Raw genomic sequence first — 25,324 nt, forward strand, 5'->3', positions numbered from 1 at the left:
CCCTGAATTTTTACGAGCGGTTTTTCTTTTCAGATCTATTGTGGACCAAAGCAATTTATATGTTGGTCAATTCATCGCCGCCAACCCAAAATCGCCCCTTGCCAGACAATTCGGCTGGAAACCTAGCGGTTTCCGAGTTTAAAACCTTTATGGGCCTTTCCCTTAACATGGGCATAACCAAAAAGAGTGAGTTGCGGTTATATTGGTCCACTAACCCAATTCACCATATGCACGTGTTCGCTGCTTCCATGTCCAGGGCAAGATACAAACAAGAAAATTCTGCAGTTCATGCACTTTAACGACAATGAACTGACGTCCTCGGGGAGACCCTGAATATGACCGGCTCCACAAAATTTGGCCCCTCGTAAACCACTTCAATCAGCGGTTTTGCAGCCTTGTTTACCCCCCCTCCCCAACAAGTTGTCTGCGTTGATGAGTCCCTGATTAAGTTCACGGGCCGCCTTGCTATGAAGCAGTATCTCCCCAGCAAGCGTGCCAGATAGGGGGTCAAGCTGTACAAGCTGTGCGACAGGGCCACAGGCTATACAGTTAATTTCCGGGTTTACGAGGGAAAGATAGCACTGTGGAGCCCCCCCAACTGCCCAGACTACATAGGGAGCAGTGGCAAGATAGTTTGGGACTTGGTGTCACCCTTATTCGGAAAGGGATATCATTTGTACGTGGACAACATTTATACAAGGGTTCCACTTTTTAGTCACTTGCTTAAATTACAAATTGGCGCATGTGGCACCGTGTGACCTAATCGCCGGGGCATCCCCCAATGGCTTGTAAATTAGTCTTAGTCGGGGGGGGGGGGGGGGAGAGCCTGCTTGAAAAACTTACAAATTGCTTGCAGTGAAGTGGAGGGATACACGGAATGTTTTCGTTCTGTCCTCCCTTCACGCAGACACGACGATCCAAATTCCTACGGCAACTGGTGTTTTGGAGAAACCCCTTTGTGTCCACGAATACAACCTTAATATGGGAGGGGTGGACCTCAACGACCACCTTTTGGGGCTGTACTTAATTGCCCGTAAAGCCAGATGCTGGTACAAAAAAGTGTCTGTTTATTTATTCCAATTCGCTATGCTGAACAAAGTGTCAGGATGAGCTGGATCCTTCCTAGAATTCCAGGAAGAGATCGGAGCCTACCTGTATCCAGGAGGTGCTCCTACCCAACTTCCCCTACCAGATGCAGTGAGCCGACTGCATGAGAGGCATTTTCCACATGTCCTCCCACGTACCACTACCCAAAGACACCCCCCAAAGAAGAAGATGTCGTGTCTGTAGCAGGCGCGGATTTAGGCGTGACACCCGCTATTATTGTCCCTTCTGTCCTGACCAACCTGGTCTCTGCATCGGGGAATGTTTCCAACGCTACCACACACAAGTGGAGTATTAGCGTAGTGTACAGCACGACACAGTTTAGGGCACACCAACACAGGGTCTCAAAAGATGTTCGTTGGCTAGCGACATTTTGAGAGACCCTAACCTGGAAAAGTTGCAGTTGAAAAAAAAAAAAAAAATATATATATAAAAAACACCCTACACTATATGCCAAACAAGGACCAGCATTGTACCGGTACGTTGCTGGACTTTGAGTGGTTATACCAGGATGCCTGCAGATTTAGGCATCATCTTGGCATCTTTTTTACAGACAGCGGTCAGCCTTCATGTAAAAGCGATCCTAGCAGATAATTAGCCGCTAGACTGCTTTTACAAACAGTGGGAGGGGGTCCCCCCCCCTCCCGCTCCCGCCACCTTCTGCGGTTTTTCTTGGGCTCTCCTGTCCCACCAGTTAACCCGAGAGTGCAGCCGGTGGTTCAATGATCTAACCATAGAGCTGATTGGAGACGAGAATGGCTCCAATCCTCTCTATCGCCCAAGATACCGGAAGCTACAAACATTTCATGACTTCTGTTTGGCCAGAAATAAACAGCGCCATTGGTGTGTTTAGATGCGTTAAGGTCAGAGGAGAGATCTAGAGTCTAAAAACGCCCAAAAGAGTACCTGTGACTACAGATTGCTATCATAGGGGATATTTAAATTCACTGTGATAATAATTTTATTATTATTTTTTTAATTTTAAATCAAAAACCCCCCTCCCCCCCCGTGCTTGCTCGCAAAGGCACACACAAGCGTTGGTCCAAGATATCACAAAACCCCCCAAATGACCTATTTTCGAAAAGTAGACACTCCAGGGTATTTGCAGCTCTCATTTATTTTGGAAAATGGAAAAAAAAAAAAAGAAAAAAATGCATTTTTCAATTTCCAAAACTTTGTGACAAAAAGTAAGATCTGCAAAACTCAACATGCCTCTCTGCAAATAGCTTAGGGTGTCTACTTTCCGAAAAGGGGTCATTTGTGGGGGGGGGGGGGGGGGGGGGTTGTGCTGTCTGGCATTTCATGGCCTCTGAAACTGATAGGTAGTGAGGAGTGAAATCAACAATTTATGCCCTTGGAAGGCCTGAAGGTGGTGATTGGTTTTCGGGGTCCTCTACGCGGCTAGACTGCCAAAGTGTCTCACACATGTGGTATCCCTGTACTCAGGAGAAGCAGCAGAATGCATTTTGGGGTGTCATTTCACATATACCCATAGCGTGTGAGCAATATATCATTTAGTGACACCTTGTAAAAAAAATAATTTTCCCGGAACTTGTGGCAAAATATAAAAAATATTCCATGGACTCACCATGCCTCTCAGCAAATAGCTTGTAGTGTCTACTTTGTGAAATTGGGTCATTTGGGGGGGGGGGGGGGTTGTGCTATCTTGAAATTTCAGGGCCTCTGAAACTGACCGGTAGTGCGGAAGTAAAATGCACAATTTACGCCATTACAAAACCTAAAGGTGGTGATGGTTTTCGGGGTCCCATAGACAGCTAGGTTCCAAAAAAAAAAAAAAAAAAAAAAAAAAAAAAAAAGTCTCACACTTGTGGTATCCCTGTACTCAGAAGCAGCTGAATATATATTTTGGGGTGTAATTACACATATCCATGGCATGCGTGAGCAATATATCATTTCAATGACAATTTTGTGTTTAAAAAAAATGTTTTTAGTCATTTTTCAAACACCTGTGACAAAAAAATTAAATATTCAATGAGCTCAACATGCCTCTCAGGACATTCCTTAGCATGGCTACTTTTCAAAAAGTGGTAATTGGGGGGGAGTGGGGGTTTGTACTGCCCTGCCATTTTAGCAATTCATGAAATGAGATAGGCAGTCAGAAAGTAAAAGCTGCATAAATTCCAGTAATTACACCATAGTTTGTAGACAAACTTTTGCGCAAACCAATAAAAAATAAGTTTGAGATTTTTTTTGTCAAAGACATGTAGATAAATACATTTTGGCCAAAATATGACAAAAATTTGTACAGCTGCAAGAAAAAGTATGTGAACCCTTTGGAATGATATGGATTTCTGCACATATTGAGTCATAAAATGTGATCTGATCATCATCTAAGTCACAATAGACAATCAGTCTGCTTAAACTACTAACACACAAAGAATGAAATGTTGTCATGTTTTTATTGATTGAACACAACATGTAAACATTCACAGTGCAGGTGGAAAAAGTATGTGAACCCCTAGACTAATGACATCTCCAAGAGCTAATTGGAGTGAGATGTCAGCCAACTGGAGTCCAATCAATGAGATGAGATTGGAGGTGTTGGTTACAGCTGCCCTGCAAAAAAAAAAAAAAAACCAAACCATACACAAACACACCACACAAACCAGTTCTGGGTTTGCTTTCCACAAGAAGCATTGCCTGATGTGAAGCCTCGCAGAAAAGAGCTCTCAGAAGACCTACGATTAAGAATGGTTGACTTGCATTAAGCTGAAAACCTACTGTTAGTTGACCGGTAACGGTCTTTTCTTACGAGCCTTTCCAGGACGGCCCAACATGAGAGATGATAGGCTCCTCCCTCCCGGAAACACAATCAATTAAGCACATTTAAAAAGGCCCCACCATTTCCCTCTAGCCCCAGTTGTAATAGAGTAACTTCCAACAACCGAAATTGAATTGAGGGAAATGTTTTAGACAATATTATAGGCATCTATCACCTACAGTCATGCATAACATTATGCACCCCTTTAAATAGGGTGGGTAGGCGGGCCGTCCTGGAAAGGCTCGTAAGAAAAGACCGTTACCGGTGAACTAACGGTAGGTTTTCTCTCCTCACCTTTCCAGGACGGCCCAACATGAGAGGATAATAGAGACCTGCCTACCTTAGGGTGGGACCACTGCCTGCAAGACTTTTCGGCCAAAGGCTAGGTCTTGTTGAGACAGTATGTCAATGCAGTAATGTTTCAGGAAGGTGTCATGACTGGACCAGGTGGCTGCCGTGCGGATTTGTTCCCAGGATGTGGCGACGGCTCTTGTTGAGTGCGCTTTTATCTTGGTTGGAGCAGGAAGGCCTGACAATTCATAAGAAGTGGTAATTGTTTGCCTAATCCACCTTGCTAGTGAAGGCTTTGAAGCCTGCAAACCCTTCCTAGGCCCTGAATGAAGGACCAGTAGATGGTTTGATCTCCTGAAATCTTTTGTTCTTTCTAGATAGGTGAGGAGAGCTCTTCTCACATCAATACAATGGAAAGTTTTTTCCTTGTCATTTTTTGGTCTATCACAGAAGGAAGGTAGATTTAGCTCCTGCGTCCTATGAAAGGAGGATGCTACCTTAGGCAAGTATAAGGGATCTGGTTTTAGGAATATCCTATCTGGGAAAACCAACATAAAAGGCTCTTTAATAGACAGAGCCTGTAAATCACCTATTCTAGCTGTAGTGATAGCTAACAAAAAGGTTATTTTTAAGGATAGAAACTAAAGAAATTTTATTGGTTCAAAAGGATCTTTAGATAATGTCTCTATGACCTTATTTAGGTTCCAGGGAGGGAACCTGTCTTTTATAATAGGAGTAACTCTACTCCTGGCTAACAAAAATCTCTTAACCAGTGGATCTTTTGCCAAACTGGTGTCAGGAAAACGGAAAGAGCTGAGATTTGCACCTTGAGGGTGTTAACTGCCACACCCTTATCTACTCCATCTTGCAAAAACTCAAATAATTGGAGTAGAGGTGGAAGCAAAATTCTTTTGTTTCCGCCAGGTACCGAATCTCTTCCAAATTTTATAGTGTAGATTTTTCTGGTTACTGTTTTTCTACTCAGTAAGAGTATCTATCACTCTGAGCATCCCTTTGCCTTGAGTATTTGAGTCACAGGACGGAACTCTGGGTACTGATGTTGTACTAGACTCTGGGATGTAAGGTCAGAGGGAACTGGTAGATGCCACTGGCGAGCCATGGGCATTACCTCCTGGGATAGGGATCCTGCTCTTTGGAGAGGTCTGGGAGTGGACCGAATTAAATTCAGTCCTTGATCCCCGGTCCATTTGTGGATTCTTTCTGGAAAGGGTATCAGAGGAGGGAAGACATTGGCTGGTTTGCGTAGCTGCTGTCTGTTTCCGACATGGTTGGACCCCCACTTCAGAGAGTTCTGGGCCTGTGGAAGGAAGATGGGTTCCTTGTGCAAGGTTTTTATCCTTCTTGCCCAGAGGCGTTTTTGGAAGGACCTTAGTTTGCCTGTCAGGGGTTGATCCCCTGAAGTGGCCGGGATGCTTCCTGTATTCTTTTGAGTTTTGATCTGGTAGTGTTTTTCCATGGGTCTTGATGCCACCAGGAAGTGGGAACAAGGCCCTCGGAAACACCGGGCTTTTAGTGCTGGTATGCGCACCAGTAACTTCCCCAGTCTTTGAATCCTTGGAAGCATCCTGGGTTTTTCCCTTGCCTTTCTTTTGGTAATGTGTATAGGGGTCGTTAGAGGAACTATAAGAGCAGTTTTTGGATTGTAGTCTGTTTGCAGGGAGTTGGGGGAGAAAAGGGAGGTTTTCACTCTTTTTGTTAGAAAAAAGGGATCCAGTCCAACCCTTCTTATGACTGAAAAGTAATTTTTTGTCCCTAATAGCTGTGTTGGAGGAAGAAAGAAAATTTCTTGTCTTATCCCTCCGGAAGCTCCAATTTTTTGTAGCTTCTCTCCTGTTTGGCTGCTTATTATCCCTAGGGCCACGAAAAAACTTTATTGGTTTGTTTTGTTTTTGTGGGAGATTTAACCCCTTTTTCTGAGGATCTAGAAAGGACTTCATCAAGCCCTGAACCAAACAAGAGAGATCCCTCGAATGGAAGACCACAGAGCTTGGTCTTGGACGTGATGTCTCCTTCCCATTCCTTAAGCCAAATGGCCCTTCTGGCCGAGTTCATAAGTGCCCCTGTCTTAGCAGTGGCTTCTACTAGTCTACTCCAGCGTCTGCTAGATATGCTACGCCTTGGCAATTGTTGCCAGGGCGTCTTGGATATCCTGGGCTTTTAGTTGAGTAAAACTTCCATTTAATTTCTCTACCCAGGAAAAGGCATTTCTAGCGACACAGGAAGCTGCTAGGGCTGTCCCCATTGCTTTAGCATTGGAATCCCAAGCTTTTCCCAGCAATGTCTCTACTTTCCTATTCATAGTATCTTTGATACTACCTGCATCAAGAAATGAAAGGTCTGATTTCCTGGAGACCTGTGCTAGGGGGGGCATCTATTTTTGGCCTTTTAAGGAATTTATCCGCATCTCATCTTTAAAAGGGAAATCTTCTTTTCCAAGAATTCCCTTTGCTTAACCTGTTTTCAGGAACTTGCCATTGGTGAAGGATTAGACTCTTTAGGGAATGATGAATGTGAAAAACCCTAGAAGGGTTTCTTCCTATCCCCTTGTAGAGCTTGTCCTGTGCTGAGACCTCCTTAGGTAAATCAGGAATCTCTTCTGTAGCATATATAGCTTGAAGACTCTGCATGTTTTCTAATCCAAACAGGTTTTTGGTAGACTATCTGAGAGGTATCCGAGTCCCTATTATCCCCATCCTCTGAACAGGATGGGGAATTTGAGCGGTTATCTTCTGGGAATATACCATCTTCATCTTCCACCTGTGCCGATGGAAGACCTTGTGTAGCTGTTGTAGTGGCTGCAGGCCCTGCTATACTGAGAGGGTTTTCCTGATGAGAAGTCCCTGCTTTTGCTGAAGGATCTACCTGTTCCACTCTGATAGCCGTAACTAAACTAGACCGCACTGCTGACATAGTATAAAGCATTTGTTCTTGCATACTATTAAAAAAGTCTTTCATAAAATCTGAAGTTTCCCTTCCTGACAATTTATGAGTACACTTATAGCAGAATGGTCTAGTGTGGGAACTGGGTAACTTATCTGAACAATAACCACATCTTATGCACAGCAGGTACTGAAGTAGCCTCTTGTGAACCGCCCTGGGACTCTGGAAGACAGGATACTAAAATGTTGTATCACCCTTCCTAAAATAACATCAAAAAGTAGGGACCATAGCATGAAGGTAAAACAAACTACTAGGGTCAAGGAAATGAAATAGTTCCAGGCACATGTCAGCTACTAGCAGGCTTTCCCTAGGTCAGTAAGGATACGAAATATCACTTACCTTGTCCGACCTGGTTCTTAGCTGCCGACACCTGGGACTGTCTCTCCTCCTCCTTCCCCGGAGGTTGAGTCATGGAGGACCTCATTTCCGAAGCAGGAATCCTAGCTGTGGAAGTCTTGGAATCTGCTTTACCGCTGTCTAGCGGTTCCGGCGTCTCCTCCATGCTTCTTTTCCTTCCCATGTCGCGCTCCTCTGACGTCTGCGCCAGAAGTTCCGGTTTGAGAGCGAGGTCTGGAACGCCCGTCCTCTTGATTGCGGCGGCAGGAAATTCAAATCTTCAAACAGGAGGAGAGCTGCTAGTGCCAGAGAACAAGACCTGGAACCACTAGGAAGTGACCGAGGGCTTGCCAATGGGCGACCTGTGAGTTCCCTCGGATGGGAGTGCAGGGACTGGTCCCCTAGTAAGGTGTCCCCCCCCCCCCCTCCACTCCAGAGAGTTTTAGCGAGGGGAGCCCGTGGCTTTCTGCCGAACCTGGCTCACAGGGTACCTTCGTCGACTCCTACAAGTCTGCAGGTAAGTCTTTGCGTTTCTTCCTACCAAAGAAATGCAGCACAATCTAAACTGGGGCTAGAGGGGAAGGGTGGGGGCCTTTTAATGTGCTTAATTGATTGTGTTTCCGGTAGGGAGGAGCCCATCATCTCATGTTGGGCCGTCCTGGAAAGGTGAGGAGAGAAAGGGCTATAAAAGTATCTCCAAAAGCCTTGCTGTTCATCAGTCCATGGTAAGACAAATTGTCTATAAATGGAGAAAGTTCAGCACTGCTGCTACTCTCCCTAGGAGTGGCCGTCCTTTAAAGATGACTGCAAAGATGACTGCAAGAGCACAGCGCAGACTGCTCTATGAGGTGAAGAAGAATCCTAGAGTGTGTCAGCTAAAGACTTACAAAAGTCACTGGCAAATGCCAACATCCCTGTTAGCGAATCTACAATACGTAAAACCCTAAACAAGAATGGATTTCATGGGGAGGATACCACAGAGGAAGCCACTGCTGTCCAAAACTAAACATTGCTGCACGTTTACAGTTTGCACAAGAGCACCACAGCAGTACTGGCAAAATATTCTGTGGACAGATGAAACCAAAGTTGAGTTGTTTGGAAGAAACACACAACACTATGTGTGGCAAAAAAGAGGCACAGCACACCAACATCAAAACCTCATCCCAACTGTGAAGTATGGTGGTGAGAACATCATGGTTTGGGACTGCTTTGCTGCGTCAGGGACTGGACGGATTGCCATCAAAGGAAAAATGAATTCCCAAGTTTATCAAGACGACATTTTGCAGGAGAACTTAAGGCCATCTGTCTACCAGCTGAAGCTCAACAGAAGATGGGTGTTGCAACAGGACAATGACCCAAAGCATAGAAGTAAATCAACAACAGAATGGCTTAAACAGAAGAAAATACGCCTTCTAAAGTGGCCCAGTCGAGTCCTGACCTCAACCCGATTGAGATGCTGTGGCATGACCTCAAAGCGATTCACACCGGACATCCCAAGAATATTGCTGAACTGAAACAGTTCTGTAAAGAGGAATGGTCAAGAATTACTCCTGACCGTTGTGCAAGTCTGATCTGCAACTACAGGAAACATTTGGTTTAAGTTATTGCTGTCAAAAAGGAGGTTCAACCAGTTATTAAATCCAAGGGTTCACAAACTTTTTCCACCTGCACTGTGAATGTTTACATAGTGTGTTCAATAAAAACATGGCAACATTTCATTCTGCGTGTGTTATTAGTTTAAGCAGACTGATTGTCTATTGTTGTGACTTAGATGATGATCAGATCACATTTTATGACCAATTTGTGCAGAAATCCCCCGGGGGGGGACCTGGAGACTCCAGACTAGGGATCAATGTCTATGAACTCCAAGTGATCAGACTGTGCCTGAACATTGAATGGACGGATCGTCTTCAGGGATGTCCAATGCATATTCAATCAGACAATGTCACAGCTGTGGCTTATGTCAGTCACCAGGGGGGCACAATAAGGGTCCTGGCAGCTGTGGAGGTAACCAGAATTCTAAGGTGGGCAGAACAGTTTGTTCCAGCCCTCTCTGCCATATACATTCCCGGGGTGAAAAACTGTCAGGTGTTGGACCAAGGGGAGTGGTCCCTTCATGCAGAGGGATTTGAGTCTCTGGTGGGGCATCCCCAAGGTGGATCCATGGCGCCCTGGCCTCTCGCGGACGCCACAGATGCGCTGGTGGCCCGTGGGGTCAGTATCGTCTGATTTTGGCCCTCCCGCCTCTCAAGTTTCTGCCAAGACTTCTACGTGAGATCGAGGCAGAAGGGATTCCGGTCATCTTAGTGTCCCCTGACTGGTCTCACCTGGCTTGGTATGCTGATCTGGTGCACCTGGTCTCCAACGTTCCTTGGAAGCTTCTCCGGTAGGATCTGTTGTCCCAAGGACCAATCTTCCATCCTGCTTTACAGTAGGGAGTCGGTTTCTAATGCGGTTAAAAGCTAAGAAACCTACTTCTAGGAAGATATACCATAGTAAATGGAAGACGTACTTTGCATGGTGTGAGTCTCTTGGGGTTCATCCTTGCTCCAGTTTGGTGGCTCGGATCTTGGCCTTCCTTCAAACAGGGGGGGGGGTTGAGCATAAAATGGCCTTGAGTACTATCAAGGGTCAGGTGTTGACCTGTCTTGTTAGCAGTCCTCTTTCAACAACCTTTGGCCACATGCTCCCTGGCTGGTGCACACTTTTCTTCATGGAGTTAGGCAACTTACGACTCCAGTGCGATCTCTGTTGCTGCCTTGGAACCTCGCTTTGGTGCTTTCAGTCCTCCAGAAGTTTCCTTTGAGAATCTTCTGGAGATTTCCCCCCCTTACGCTGTCCCAGAAGGTGGCCATTTTGGTGGCTTTCACCTCTGTGCGCAGGGTGTTGGCATTGGCGGCGTTATCCTGTCTTTCACCATACTTGGTGGTTCTTCGCCCCTGTACATCGTTCCTTCCAAAGGTCGTCTCTGATTTTCATTTGAATCAAGACATTGTGTTGCCTTCCCTGTGTCCCGGGCAAAAACATCCAAGGAAATTGCTTTGCAAGCCTTGGATGTGGTCCGGGCAATTAAGGTGTACCTGGTAGCTATGGAGTCTTTTAGGAAGTCAGACTCACTATTTGTTCTCACGGATGGGCCTCAGAAAGGGTTGTCCGCTTTCTCTGCGACCATTTCCACAGACGGTGATTCAGGCCTAGTCCATCAGGGGTCAGGTTCCTCCTTTCCCTGTCAAGGCGCACTCTACTCGGGCGCTTAATGCCTCCTGGGCTTTCCTTCATCAGTGACGCGGGTTTGCAATATGGCCACCTGGTCGTCTGTGCACCCTTTCACTTTCTTTTGGCCGCAAGGTTTTGCAGGCTGCTGTTGAGGACCTGATCCTTTGAGGGTGTACTATTTTTTCCAGATGTTTTGTTTGAGCTCCTGTTGCCTGGCTGGCTACTGTTTAGCCTTGGGAATTTTTAGGCTGTCCCCACCCCTCATGTTTTACACTGCTTTGGGAAGTCCCAATGGTTAAGATCAGGAGCTGTGTCTGTCAATGAACAAAAGTGAAAATTGGATTTTTGACTGTAAAAAAACATTTCTCCGATGTTCATTGAGAGACAGAACCCACCCCTCTGGAGTTGTAATTCTGACACTGCTTGTAACAAAACGGAGAACCTATAGCAGAGAGGGAGTATACTCCGAGAATGCCCATAGGTGCAGCCAGTCTTTTTCTGCCTAGTGTCCTACTCCTGTGGGGGGCAGGATAACCCAATGTTATGAAGATCAGGAGCTATGTACGTTAATGAACATCTGAGAAATGGATTTTATGGTAAGTCAAAAATCCCATTACTACATTTTTAAAAAATTTGCCATGCTGAGAACTAGGGAGGGGTTTGGGGTCTTTTAGACCCCCAGATTTCTCCACAAGAGTACCGGTAAAAAAAAAAAAAAAAAAAAAATTTTAATGTACAAAAATAAATCGGCCAATACCGATATGCGATTACCAAAATATCAGTAATCGGCAATAAAAAGAAAAAAAAAAAAAAAAAAAAAAAGTGGCATTTATTTAAGCTACACATTGCTTGCAATGCAAGTTGTTAAAGCTGAACTGTAGGCAAATAAAATTAAATACGACAAGACCTGTGTTACTTTAACTGTAGCTGAGAAAAGGTCTTCTGCCCACCAGGCAGGACTGGGCTGTGTTGCAGAACCATGCAAGTCTCAAGATTTGTATTTCGGACCAATCTTTTTGGAACCTCAAATAATCAGAGGTTTGACCAAGCTGAAGTGCAAGTTTTCATCTCAACTTTAAAGTTCAGCTATAAGCAGGTTTCTCCAAACCCCCCCCCCATTTTGAATATATAGATTCAACCTAGCCACAATCCACCACAACAATTTTTTTTACATGCCATATGCCAGATTGCTAGAGAAATACCAATTTTGTTATTCATTTCATTTTAAAGGATATTGTATTCCAATAGGTATTTTTTCTGTAAAATGTATTTAATATTTTAGTACCCTTACCTTGAATGTTGTCCCACAAGAAGAAAGAGGGAATGTATACAGCACAAATGCATCGTTTCTGGCCACCGGGTCACATTCGGCACCACTGTCAAGTAGGTGAACAGAGTTCAGGTCCAGCATTGGTGCAGTCAGGGTGCTGGGAACAGCAATTGAGAAAAGGCCATCTGGCGTGCAGCTAGCAGTAACTGGGGAGGGAAGGTTGAAGTCGAATAAGCATCTCGCTAGCATAAGCCTAGAACATTGTATCTTGCATACTATTAAAAGGGTAAAGTCTAGGGGGTATGAGAAATGGCCCTCCCCAAACTGGATATTGCACTAAAGCTGTAGTTAAAATATAAAGCCAGAACCTTTGCTCAGTGGAAGAGTGGGATTTATAATAAAAGTTGGTAGTGTCTCCACCCAGGACAGGGCCTCTGAACAGAGGGGATTCCCTTCCTGGGAAATTAATCAGTACGTTAAGCAAAGTAATTGGAGTAGAAGAACTACATACATTCAATGTACAAACAAGTAGTATCAGCAAAAGGGCCCAATTAGGAGTCCTGGTAGAACTGTGCACATATAACCAGGTATATACAGTTTTTACTAGAGATACCTCTAGACGAATGTTACAGCAAAGTCCAGTTATAATGGCGTTCGTATTACCACAAATCTTGTCTTCAGGTCTCAGATACAGACAGACACTTTCCAGCATTAGCCAACCAGCCTGGAAGGCAGTCCTAATTATTTGGCACTGGTGGCCCTGACAGTAACACTTTTTAGGCTCTATCCATCTCAGCAATCTGCTGGAGATGCTGTTTGGAGGACACAGAGGTCCCAGCCATAACTTAGGTGGGGGGCCTTTTCATGAAAGTCAAATTTATTTTATGGTCTGGAGAAGCACTCGAGAATACCAGGTGTAGATTGGATGGGAAAAAAAAAAAAAAAAAGGTCCAGTGGCTGGTGGTATAGCGAGTCTGTGCCCCCCTCATTAAGAAGTGCTCAGGGGGATCAGAAAATGCCAGCTAATGATACTAAGGCCTTGCGTGCATTGATTCAAGCCCTGTGCCTTAGAGACTATATGCATTTTTTTTTGTTGTTTCTACAAAGAAGCACATCCTTAACACTTCTCCTAGCAAGCAGTAACTGTAGAAGCGCTCTACCAGGAAGGGGAGTAGAGGAAAAAAAAAAAAAAAAAAAAAAAAAAAAAAGCGAGAAAGAGAAAATAACCCCATAACATCACACTTAATTGAGCCAGCGGGAGAACAGACCTAGCCAAATGTCACCGCTTTGACACCCTCGCATTACCTCCTGCTCTCCAACCAACCTCATTTCCTTTTATGGAATAGCGGACAAACCATTACTATCCCATACCCTACAAGGGGGGTACATTGACCTCACTGTCACAATTAATAGGGTCCTGTCACACTAAAGCCAGAGCTTGGCTGGAATACTCCCAACTCCCGCCATTACCCTTCCACTAAAAAAAACTCCCACTGCTGCCCTGACCCGGCCACTCACTGATTTTGAAAGCTTACTGACCCAATCTGACAGACCATTGCACCCCCTATCTCACATATATAAATTTCTGCTGAAAACTGTGCTACCATAAAATCCTCCATTCATGGCTAAAGGGGAACAAGAACTTAACCGTCCTAGTAGCGACTTCAATTGAGATAAAATACTGACATTTACCTACAAAACCTCCTTCTAGAGCACAATTATAAGATTCTTCCCAGGTGGCATCGATGCCCTGCTACTTTACACAAAAACTCGGTCATTTCAAACACTTGTTGGGAGATGCTGGAAGGCCCCAGGCACCATATCCCACATCTGGCACTCCTGCCCTCTAATATCCCCGTTCTGGGACAATATACTTAATCTCTACCATGAATTAATCGGGGACAAAATTGATAACTGCCCGCTCATCACAATGCTACCCGAATCATACAAAGTAAAAAAAGCCTCCTCCGACACTTAACTGCAACACATACGGTCATTGCTAGGGCCTGGTGAAAACTACAGCCCCCATCCTTTGGGGACTGGGCCAGTGAAATGGACTCTATATGCCACATGGAGAGGTTAATTTCCTGGGAAACGAAAAAACCTGAGGAATACAACTTGTCCTGGTCAGTTTGGGATCACTTGTCATTCCTCTAAATTTGCTTCCTACCTCTGACCTTCCTGGTACAATGATTAATCATACCCCTTCTCCTTGGATTGAACAAGGTGGTCCCCATTACAACGCCTGGGTCTCATGTTCTTCCCTATGCCCCCCCTTTTCCAGTCTTACTCTTTTTTTGATAATTGCCGTCTAATGGTCTCTATGCCTTAGATAGAAACATTGTGATATGTTCTCACTGAAAGATAATAATTGAAAGTTGATTTATATACGACCCACTTAAGTGGGCTCGAACCATGGTCACCTACATATTTAAGATGCACAAAATGCTATGTCATCTTGTGTTGTATCAAGTAACTATAACCTACTGTTATTACTTTGTATTATACTATTCACGACTTGTTTCCGAGTTGTCCAGTCCCATTTACATGTCATTGTCATCTCATGTTATATGCATTTTCAACTTTCAATAAAAACAGATAAAAAATGGTACCTGTATTGCCATAGTAACATGGAGTTGTCTGATCTGAAGGGTCATAGCAGCAACCTACACTTGTACATGAGTCTTGAACACTAGGACAGCTCAGTCTGTCAGATTTAGAGACTGCAGTACATTGGTCTGGACTTGGAGCATCATCATCTGAAGATCAGAAGAAAGACTAACAATCTTGGAAGGGACCAGAAAAACTTTAGAGGTTATTGCCACTCTGGTAAGTAAAGTGCAGAGAGATCTTTATAAAGTTTGGAAAAACAGAGTCCATGTACAGAAGTCGCAGCAGCTCCCCCCCCCCCCAATTAGTTGATCAAAATAGGGTTAAAGTGATTGTAGAGGAGGTGTTTTAACATTTAATACTTCCCTGCTCTGTGTAATGGTTTTGCACAGGGCAGCCAAGATTCATCTCTTCTCGGGTCCTTAGCTGGAGCTCCTGGCCCCTCCCTTCTGTTGAGTACCCCCACAGTAAGCAACTTTGTATGGGGGGCACCAGAGCAGAGCTGCAGCTCCGTGTATCCCTTCAGACAGAGCTGCCATACGGCTCCACCCCCTCTCTCCCAATTGGCTAACAGTTTGACAGCACCTGGAGCCATTGGCGCTGCTGCTGTGTCACTGCCAATCCGAATGCCTGAGGCATTTGTAGACATTGCTGTATAGAGATGGATCTCAGGTAAGTATTGGGGGGGGGGGGGGGGATTTTGCGCTGCTGCACACAGAAGGCTTTTATATCTTAATGCATAGAATACATCAAGATAAAAAAAAAAAAAAAAAAACTCTGACGTTACACCCACTTTAAAAGTATTTTGACCAACAAGACGAGTAGGAGACACCTTTATCGCTGGATACATTGGCTTGGCTGGCAATTGGTTGCGATCTATGACCTAGTGCGACCTTTTAAATACAAAATCAATAATGGCAGATTGCATATAGACCCTTCTTACAGCACCTTTTATTTACTGCTTTTCAAATTGAAAAAAAATCAAGCACAAACAAAAAGGGGAAGGGAGATCACTCTTAATTTTGGGTAGACTTGTTTTAGAAGCCACTCACGAGCACCCCCCCCCCCTCTTGTATCAAATGGTAGGTTTGTTCCTTACAGACAGACATTCACTGGTAGCCAGATATTACCCATTTACCACACTTTTAAATTGGCAGAGTTTCATTACATGGCTCAACTGTAGGGGAATAGGGGGGGGGGGGGGGCGGGGGGGGAGAAAAACACACAAAGGTCTCAGGGTGAGTACCAGGGGGCTGATCTGTGCAGTACATGAAAACAAGGGCCACTGCATAGTCATCAAGGGCCACTGCATAGGCACCAAGGCACCCCAAAAAAGCCAGGCCTCTCTGCAATGCATTTAGGTCTCACAAGCACCCAAATAGAACAGGATCCAAAATACACATCAGTAGCTTAACTGCCTACTTACTGTCATTAGTAAACAGAGCCAGCAGTGGACATCCTGCAGACAGAGCTGAGAGAGGAAGTCTTCAACTACGCATGTGATCCATAAGGGCAGTGTCATTCTAAACAGCACCACACTAACAAAGCAACCACACTGCATGATATGTGGGTCGTGGCACATTATATATATATATATATAAAAACAACCCCACACACACCACTGGTAGCATGCAAAAAGAACCATTAAAACGTAAAGATGTTATTGGGCCCCAAGGCTTTGTGTTAAACTACTCTTTTGGAACGAGTAAGCCATTTAATCTGATGCAAGGCTCTCCAATGGTAAATTATAAATTAAGTCTTGTGGGACCTTACCAGAGTAAAATTTTGGAGGTTGCCATCTCCTACTTATTCAGCAAATGCTAGTTGCTTGACATGTTAAATTGCTTGCTTTAATACACTAATCAAGAGCAAGCTTCAATAAATTACAAATCCGCTTTTCAAATTTGTACACGTCCAAAGAAAAAAAAAAAAAAAGAAGGTCAATATAATAAAGCAAGGGGTTGCCATAAAAGCCAGGAAAAAAGTGCCATTTTCAAAGATGTTAAAAATAGGATTGGCAGTTACAGTCTCTGGCTCTCTTGCTGGTGAAAGGGTACTGGAGCAAATATACCTTACTAAAAATAAATGTCAGGACTTTTAAAGCAATTCTCTATAACCGTAAACAAGTTAATGTATTGGCCCAGATACTCACATGACTCCATAGAACACTTGAGCCCTTTCCTTACCATTACTTTCTTCCCACCATCTTGTCTTGTTGGAAAGCCGAGAGTCATTACAAAGTCCCTGTCCTAAGGATAAGTTAATATATTAATAACCAGAAAAGTTTTTGGATTAAAATATTACAGATTACTAAATAGGCCACTGAAAGTCACCACCTACTCATATTACGCATTGTGTTACAATGGGTAATGGTTATAGCTGAGCTGTAGCCCATCATTCAGGTCTCATGTTCTTAAAATGTGGTGGTTGATTACTCCTGTCTGCTGTTAGAAGAATGTTCCAGGAATAGTTTGAAGGGGGTCAAAGCACAGGGGCTATTAGTCTTTTTGCATCCTAGCCAACATCTGGGAGGTTGACTCCCCAATGTGGCTAGGGAACAAGTGTGGAGGAAAATTTCCCATTGATGCTGGGCTGAAGAGGGAAATCTCCACTGAAAAAGAGTGTTACAGGGGAACTGGGCAGAAGTTGCCTCTGAACATTTCGCCAATAGCTCCAGGTATTTTAGGTACTCGAGGGTCAGGCACCATGAGGCACTATTGCAGGACCAGAACTGCCCAAAAAAAAAAAAAAACACCCCACAACCATTCCCTTCTGGGTGATCATGCACATTAAAAGGGTTTTACAAACTTTGTTGCAGATTCCTACCTTTTGTTATTCTGAAGAAATCATGGTTTGTTCTGTGCTGAGTGGGCGAATGGGAGTGGTTTCATAATTATCTATCAGTTGTGGCAGCTGCAGGGATCTAATGAGGGAAGCTGCTGGGCCTGGATCCCTTTAGACATGTTCCTATTGGGAGTATCACCAAAAATTACATTTTTTGTTGCAGGGGATGCAAGAAATCTGACTTGTATAGGCAGACTTCTGGGGAAATTAGTGAGACAATCACACAAGCAGGAAATTATGGGGGGGCGGCCAGTACACATTCTGTGTACAGAACAGCTCCAGGTAGCCATATTCCATTTTCAGAAAATTACAACAGCTGCAGATTGAAAAGGAAAGGTAATTTTTAAATAACATGCGACACAAATCGTATTGTGATTTAAATTGTATACGCTATATTGTTTTTCCTTTGCTATTTCCCCCCCCCCCCCCCCCACAAAAGTGGAGTTACCCTTTAAGTAAAAAATCTAAGTACTACCTTATTCTTGCAAGTTTGTAAGCATGCACGAAGAGCAGGGTTGGGCTATAGTGGCCCTCCAGATGTTGAGAAAGTTGCTAGGGCCTGATCCCTGGTTTACATAGTGTCCAAAACCTCCTGTAGTTGGCAGTATGCACATAGGTTAGGAATATTTAAGCTCTGTGTCTACCAATGAAAACTGGTGTAATGGCCTTTTTTCCTATACAGTGCCATATCAAACTAAATCTATAATTCGATGCTGCTGATAATGAAGACCAGACACTTGACAGTTTTCAAAGAACTGTACAGGAAGTTAGCTTTGCGATTTATAACCCCTGCATCATCCCCCTAGATAGGTTGAACTTGACAGAATGTAAAATAAACTTAGTTTTTTGGCTCTTCTGTAATTTTAGGAGCAGCTATGGATTGCTTTTGGCTGTTCTGGATCTCAAAGACTGCAGGTTTAATCTCCCCCTCCCCCTGCATTGTAGAGGTTTCTGGAAAATAGTGGACAGGAATGTCAAATGAGCAGCGTGAATGTAGATTGTGCTCCAGCCAATTTCTGGGGAGGTGCATGGAGAGGCGTATAATAGACATGTGCAGGACGATAAAATTAGTTTCGTTTTGATTCGATATTTAAATAAAATTAGTTACATTTGTTTTGAAGCATAAGAAGAATAAAGTATTTGAATCCAAAAACAGATTCAAATTCAATTTCTCTTAAGTCCTCTGACTGTCGCCGCCCACTCATACAGTCTTCACTACTGGGTATTGGTCTTATCCACAGGAGTAAGCTAGGCAGAAGATTGTTAACTTTGCATAGACACACCTATAGGGGGCTGTCCCTCTGGTCCAATACCCCCTTGCTAGCAGCATTCTCAACTCAGTTTGTCTTTTGCCTAGTTAAGAGTAGGCAGGCTTCCCTTGGCTGGGGCTGCAGTCTCAGCCTTTTCTTTCTTCATTTTTATTTCTTCCAAGTGATTTGTCTTTACACTGGTAGCTTTTTATTTGTTCCTGCGCTTAGTTAGTCAGACTTTGGAAAACTACAGCATTTGCGGGCTGGGAATCGCACTGGTTGTACTAGAGCCTTACGGAATCCCAGCCTACCATTGAGCGTTAGCAGGCTATGCGTATGCCTAGGCCTCGCAAACGACCTGTCCCTGTCCTCGGGGACAAAGACTGTGGAGTGGCTACTTCGCTAGGATGTCTCAACTGCGGTACGCCGCATGTTGCTAGCGTCCTCTTCGGCTGACGGCACCCCCACCCAGAGCGGGAGGCTTTCCATCACAGAGCGGCACCCACGGTTTCGCTGGATCGGTGAGTACCATGCTATCCCTCTCTCTATGCCATTTTCTGTCGGGGGGGGGGGGGGGTGTATGTGGGGCCTTTGTTATGGGGATGGCAGTCTGTTTGGAGTCTGTGATATCCCCCTCAAGTCTGTCTGTATGGTTCCCGTATGTCCCTAAAGGTCCCTGTGGGGGAGCTATAGCGGTCCTGCCGCGGTGTGGGGGGTTTGCGGGGGTCCCTGTGTCCCTTGTGGTGCTTGTGCAACGTTTTGGGGGGTACAGACATGTTTGTGGGGGGTCGCAGCGGTGTAAAATCACGGGGCCGCCATTTCGGGTGTGGGCAGGCTGTTTGGCCTCATGTAAGGGCAGCAGCCATTTTCTCTGTAATGCTTGGTGCCCTTTCGGCACCATCTTTAGTGTGGGCAATGCATTTCCCTATGTGCTCCTCCTCCATAGACTTACATTTGCAACCATTTTCTTGTGGCTCAGACCTATGTTCGGCCTCTAGTGGCGTGACATCATTTCCTCTCTCCAAGCACTCAGATCGAGTTGGCAGCGTGGTATTGTATAGATACACTTCTGGGGGGCTTTTCTGCTAATTTTTTCGGGTTTATCTCTGCTGGCAGTTATATCCTTCAGTGCTTCGTAGCACAGGCTAGTCACTCATTGCGGTGGGAACCGCCGCCATCGCCGATTTAAAGGGCCAGCGCCATAAAATTTCTAAGTGTGCTTTATGGAGTCCCAGGATAGCAAATTCCCCCCAGCTCTGGTGGAGGGTTCAGGTACTCCTGAATCCTCTGCAAAAGTCTCACTTACTGCTGCACTTGCGACTTTAGCGTCCAAAGTGGATCTGTTGATGTCTGAGCGGGCTTCTAAGAAAAGGCCCAGGCTCTCTCAATCTTCTCATTCGGAGCTAGATATGGTTGCCATGGACAGTGTACCCCCTGAGGGGTCTCAGTCGGATGAGGAGGGGAAGGATTCCCCCTCCGGGTCGGCCAGAGAACGCGCTACAATGTCTGCGCTCATTAGCTCTGTTAAAGACACGCTACATTTAGAAGATGAGCCCCACCCGCCGGGTAAGCGGTCTTCCTCTGGGACCAGCAGAACCCAGAAGTCGGTTCAGGTGTTCCCCTGTCCCGCTGGGTTTCACGAAACAGTGAACGAACAATGGCTCAATTTAAAGCGCAATTTTGTGGTACCCAAGCGGTTCCAGTACCGTTATCACTTTGCGTCTCCGACGGATTCGTGCTGGACTGTGGCCCCCAAGGTGGACCACACGGTATCCAGGTTGAACAAAGCCACTCTGATGCCCGCGGAAGATTTTCCCGGTGTTCAGGGACCCGGCGGATAGGCGGGTGGAATCCCTTACCCGCCACTCCTATATGGTGGCAGGTTCCTTGATGAAACCCATGTTTGCCTCAGTAATGGTCTCTCAGGCTGTGATGGAGTGGACTAAGGTGCACCCTTGTGGCTGATTCCGCCCCTCCTGCTACTTTGGAGATGGTGGACCAGATTATTCAGGCTGTTTTATACCTGTGTGACGCAGCCTTGGATGAGGCCGCTTTAGTCTCCCGCTTATCTGCGGTCGCAGTGACAAATCCTTCAAGGCCTCTGGTGGCCAGAAGAAGCCTTCGGCGGGCAAGCCAAAAGCCGCTCACACTGGCATGGCGGCCCAGTCCGCCTCGACCCGAAGGGACGCCCTCACCCGTTTCCGGGGTGGGGGGGGGGACATCTGCGCTGTTTTCCAGGACCTTGGCTGGCCAAGATTCAGGACACATGGGTTCAGGAATTCGGTCGGGGTACAAGATCCAATTTCGATGCAATCCTTGGATATCTGGATGGTCTCCTGTTAAGGTCAAGTTCCAGTGCCAGTATGTTGCAAGATCTGTCAACCACAGTTCAGATGCTCCAGGAGTTCAGGTGGACCACCAATTTTCAGAAGTCGACATTGTCTCCTGTTCGCCTCCCTTACCTGGGGATGGTTCTGGACTCCGCCCAGGCAAAAGTCTTCCTGCCGGAGGACAAACTCCGGACTCTACAGAACGAGGTCAGGTCCCTCAGGAACAACGAATCCTTATCGCTCAGGACCTGCATGCGGTCAGTGGGATTGATGGTGTCAGCCTTCGAGGCGATACCATTTGCACAGTTCCACACACGTTCTCTGCAAGCGGAGATTCTGGCCAGGTGGGACAGGCATCCTCAGTCCTTGGAAAGGATGATATCTTTGAGCCACCAAGTCAGAGCGGATCTTCTGTGGTGGCTCCAGTCTCCGGCTCTACGGAAAGGAAATCTTTCCGGCCGTTATGGACGGTGATCACCACGGACGCCAGCCTGTCAGGCTGGGGTGGCATTCTGGGCAATTTTTCTGCCCAGGGCACTTGGTCGGAGGAGGAATCCTCTCTACCGATAAGTGTCTTGGAATGGAGAGCGATCAGACTAGGTTTGCCCTGTTGGTCGGATTGGCTTCGGGGCCGCCCTGTGCGTGTGCAGACGGAGAACGCAACGGTGGTGGCTTACATCAATCACCAAGGGGGCACCAGGAGTGCCCAGGCGGCCAAGGAAGTGGCCGAGATCCTGACTTGGGCCGAGACGCAGGTCTCAGCGCTTTCAGCAGTTCACATTCCAGGTGTGGAGAACTGGCAGGTGTCCATCGGCTGGTTGGAGTCCTGATCAAAGCCGGATTCGATTTGGTCTCCGATGATGTAACCCGGAAGCGGCATCCATGGCGTCACTTCCGAGTTACTCAGCGGCTAAAGGCGCCGAATTTCAAAAGTGACAGCATTCAAAAATTGCAGTTTTTGGCATTTTGAATACAGTGAAGTGCAGTGGAGGGGTCTGGGGTCTTTTAGACCCCCCGATCCCTCCATAAAGAGTACCTGTCACTAGGAGTACCTGTCACTAGTGATCTATCGATATTGTTTTTTTGTTGCCGATATTTTGCCGATCGCATATCGGTCTCGGCCGATTTTCACACATGTAAAAATTACCCAAAAAAAAAAAAAAAGACAGAATCTCTTAACAAACATGTTAATCTTTATTTAGCAACATTGACTGCTCGTTCACACCTTAACTGCATAAAAACTTCAATTCCAGGGACATTTGATTGTGCATTAATGCATAAACTGACTAGTTTTCTAGCGGTTTTGCACTGACTGGACTACAGTAACATATTTCAGTGTGTGAGTCCACTACTGCATCACTTTTATGATAAAAGTGCTGCAATAGTGGACTCACACGCTGCAATATGTTACTGTAGTCCAGTCATCAGTGCAAAACCGCTAGAAAAAAAGCTAGGCAACAACAGCTACACAAAATACACATACAGTGGATTGGATGGACTGGCGTCAGGGGGAACAGGACTACCTCTGCAGTAAGGCACTGACTGCAACTAATGCAGTTCAGTCAGTGCAAAACTGCTAGAAAAAAAGCTAGACATTGGATTGGAGTGGACACTACTCTTTTCAATACTCCCAGTTGAGTAGATTATAATGTAGAAAGCAGAACATTTCATGTCCATGGTCACCTGTTAAAGGTCTTCTGTTTTGTTCAAACAATGCTGCAACTTCATAAACATGGTCAGGAGGGGAGGACAGAGGAGGTATCTTCTAGCACGGGAAGCAGGTCTTTTGTAGCATGCCTCATTTTCTCTCTACCACTGAAGAGGATGACTTCTTCTGTCAATTACAGCTTCTTTCAAATAGAGATGAAGTTCATCATCCAGGCTCATTGTTGCACATTCAGAAGAAATTGAAACCTCCACATGAGGCCCCAATAAAAAACACAGAAAACCTTAGTTACTTACCGGTGACGGTATTTCTAAGAGCCTTTCAGGACAGCACCTGGAGAGAGCGCAGCTCCACCCAATCCACAGGAAACACTGCAAATAAAAACTCCTCCTCTTCCACCATGCCTCAGTCATAGAGTAGCCTCCGACATGCTGGAAAACATAAACTACCACAGGTTAAACATTTACAAATTATATTATAAACAAAACCAAGGGGGGGTAGCTGCTGCTGTCCTGAAAGGCTCTTAGAAATACCGTCACCGGTAAGTAACTAAGGTTTTCTCAGATCGCCTTTCAGGACAGCACCTGGAGAGGATAAGCGAGTAACTTACACTTAGGGTGGGACCACTGCCTGCAGAACTTTTCTGCCGAAGGCTTGATCCTGAGCTGACAACAAGTCCAACCTGTAATGTCTAATAAAGGTTGAATAGCTGGACCAGGTAGCTGCCTTGCAGATTTGATCAGGCGAAGCACCGGCCCTTTCAGCCCATGAGGTTGCCACAGACCTTGTAGAATGCGCCAAGATGCCTTCTGGAGGTTCTTCTTCTTGAGCTACATAAGCCTGTTCAATTGCCCATCTGAGCCATTTGCCTAAAGTGCTCTTTGATGCTTTTTCTCCTATACGGGACCCTGAGAAGATGACAAATAATGCATTTGTCTTTCTAAATTCCTTAGTTACCAGGAGGAACTGAAGTAAGCATCTCCTCACATCCAAGGTATGAAAGGATTCTTCCCGAGTATTACTAGGAGCTGAGGAGAAAGTTGGTAAGACAATTTCTTGTGATCTATGAAAAGATGAAGCAATCTTTGGAAGAAAGGCTGGGTCCGTTCTTAGGACTACCCGATCTGCAAAAATTGTCAAAAAAGGGTCTGAAATTGAGAGGGCCTGGATCTCACTGATCCTCCTGGCCGAGGTAATTGCTATCAAAAAGATAGTTTTCAAAACTAAATTCTTCAGGGAAGCCTCTTTTAAAGGTTCAAAAGGAAACTTAGTTAGACCTTGTAACACAATGGTCAAATCCCATTTGGGAAATACTTTAAGGGCTATTGGCCTATTGCGGGCTAATGCCTTGAAAAAAACGAATGATTAGAGTCTCTTGGGACAAAGTCTTTTCGAAAAAAACTGAAAGTGCCGCTACTTGCGTCTTTAAAGTACTTGCTGCTAGTCCTTTCTCCATTCCCTCATGGAGGAACTCAAGCACTGAAATTAAATTTTTTAATTCAAAATTTTTGCTGGAACACCAAAAGTTGTATTTTCTCCAGACTTTCAAGTAAATATCCCTAGTCACCTTCTTCCTGCTGGAGAGAAGGGTGGAGATAACTTTTTCTGACAGGCCTCTGGCTCTCAAGATGTCTTCTTCAGTAACCACGCTGTCAGTTGTAAGCGGTCCAGTTCTGGGTACACTAGGTTCCCGTGTCAAAAGATCTCTCCTGTACGGAAGCTTCCAGGGAGGTTCTGAGGCAAGATTCAGCAGGAGGGCGAACCAAGGTCTCTTTGGCCAGTAAGGTGTAATCAGAATCAAGTTGGTCTTTTCTTCCCTGAACTTCTTGAGAACCAACGGAATCAGTTGGAATGGAGGGAACGCGTAAGACAAACGGAAGTCCCATGGATGGGCTAGGGCATCCAAGCCCCAGTCCTGATCCTCCCTGTGTAGGGAAAAGAATCTTTGGACTTTGGTGTTCTGTTGACAAGCGAACAAATCTATTTGGGGAAGACCCCAGACTTCCACGATCTGCATGAATACTTCTTGATTCAGACTCCTGATTCCAACACCTTTTTCCTGCTCAGCAGATCTGCTAGAAGGTTTTGTGACCCCTTCAGATGCACCGCTGTCAGAGAGGCTAGATTTTTCTCCGCCCAGGAGAGTAGCTGTATTGCCAGATCTGATAGCTGTCTGCTTCTTGTGCCCCCTTGCTTTGACACGTAGGCCACTGCTGTCATGTTGTCCGACAGAACTTGCACATGATGGCCCCTGACTGTCTGTTGAAAGGACCAAAGACCCAAAAGGATGGCTTTCAACTCCCGCCAGTTGGATGATTTCCTGGACTCTGCTTTGGACCATGTCCCTTGCATCGTCCGGCCTTCCAGGTGGGCTCCCCAACCCCACGAACTGGCATCCGTCGTCAGATGTTTGTTCGTCTGGAAAGTCCATTGCAGACCTTCTTCCAGATTTCTGGAATTCCTCCACCACCACAGAGATCTCTTTGCTTTCGTGGAGATTCTGATGGATTTCTCCAGATGTTCCGGGTATGACCAACTCTGCAGAACGTCTCTCTGGAGAAGACGGGAATGCAGTCTTGCCCACTGTACTGCAGGGATAGCGGCTGTGAGTAAGCCCAAAGCTGCCATGGCCGACCTGACAGTAACCTGATGATTGGTTTGTAA

General features: G+C 45.5%; 1 protein-coding gene across 1 annotated transcript in view; it reads right to left on the reverse strand.

The window, feature by feature from the left end:
- Positions 1-25,324, reverse strand: part of LOC309548251 (zona pellucida sperm-binding protein 4-like) — a gene marked incomplete at its 5' end in the record, with an annotated part of 86,596 nt that overhangs the window by 47,913 nt on the left and 13,359 nt on the right. The window contains 2 exons of the mRNA XM_082248200.1: positions 11,982-12,235; positions 16,723-16,819. Of these exons, the coding sequence (XP_082104326.1) occupies positions 11,982-12,235; positions 16,723-16,819 (351 nt within the window). The remainder of the gene's footprint in view (positions 1-11,981; positions 12,236-16,722; positions 16,820-25,324) is intronic.

The sequence above is a fragment of the Pelophylax lessonae genome (genome assembly GCF_965119305.1).
Source record: "Pelophylax lessonae genome assembly, chromosome: 2".
Taxonomy (NCBI): domain Eukaryota; kingdom Metazoa; phylum Chordata; class Amphibia; order Anura; family Ranidae; genus Pelophylax; species Pelophylax lessonae.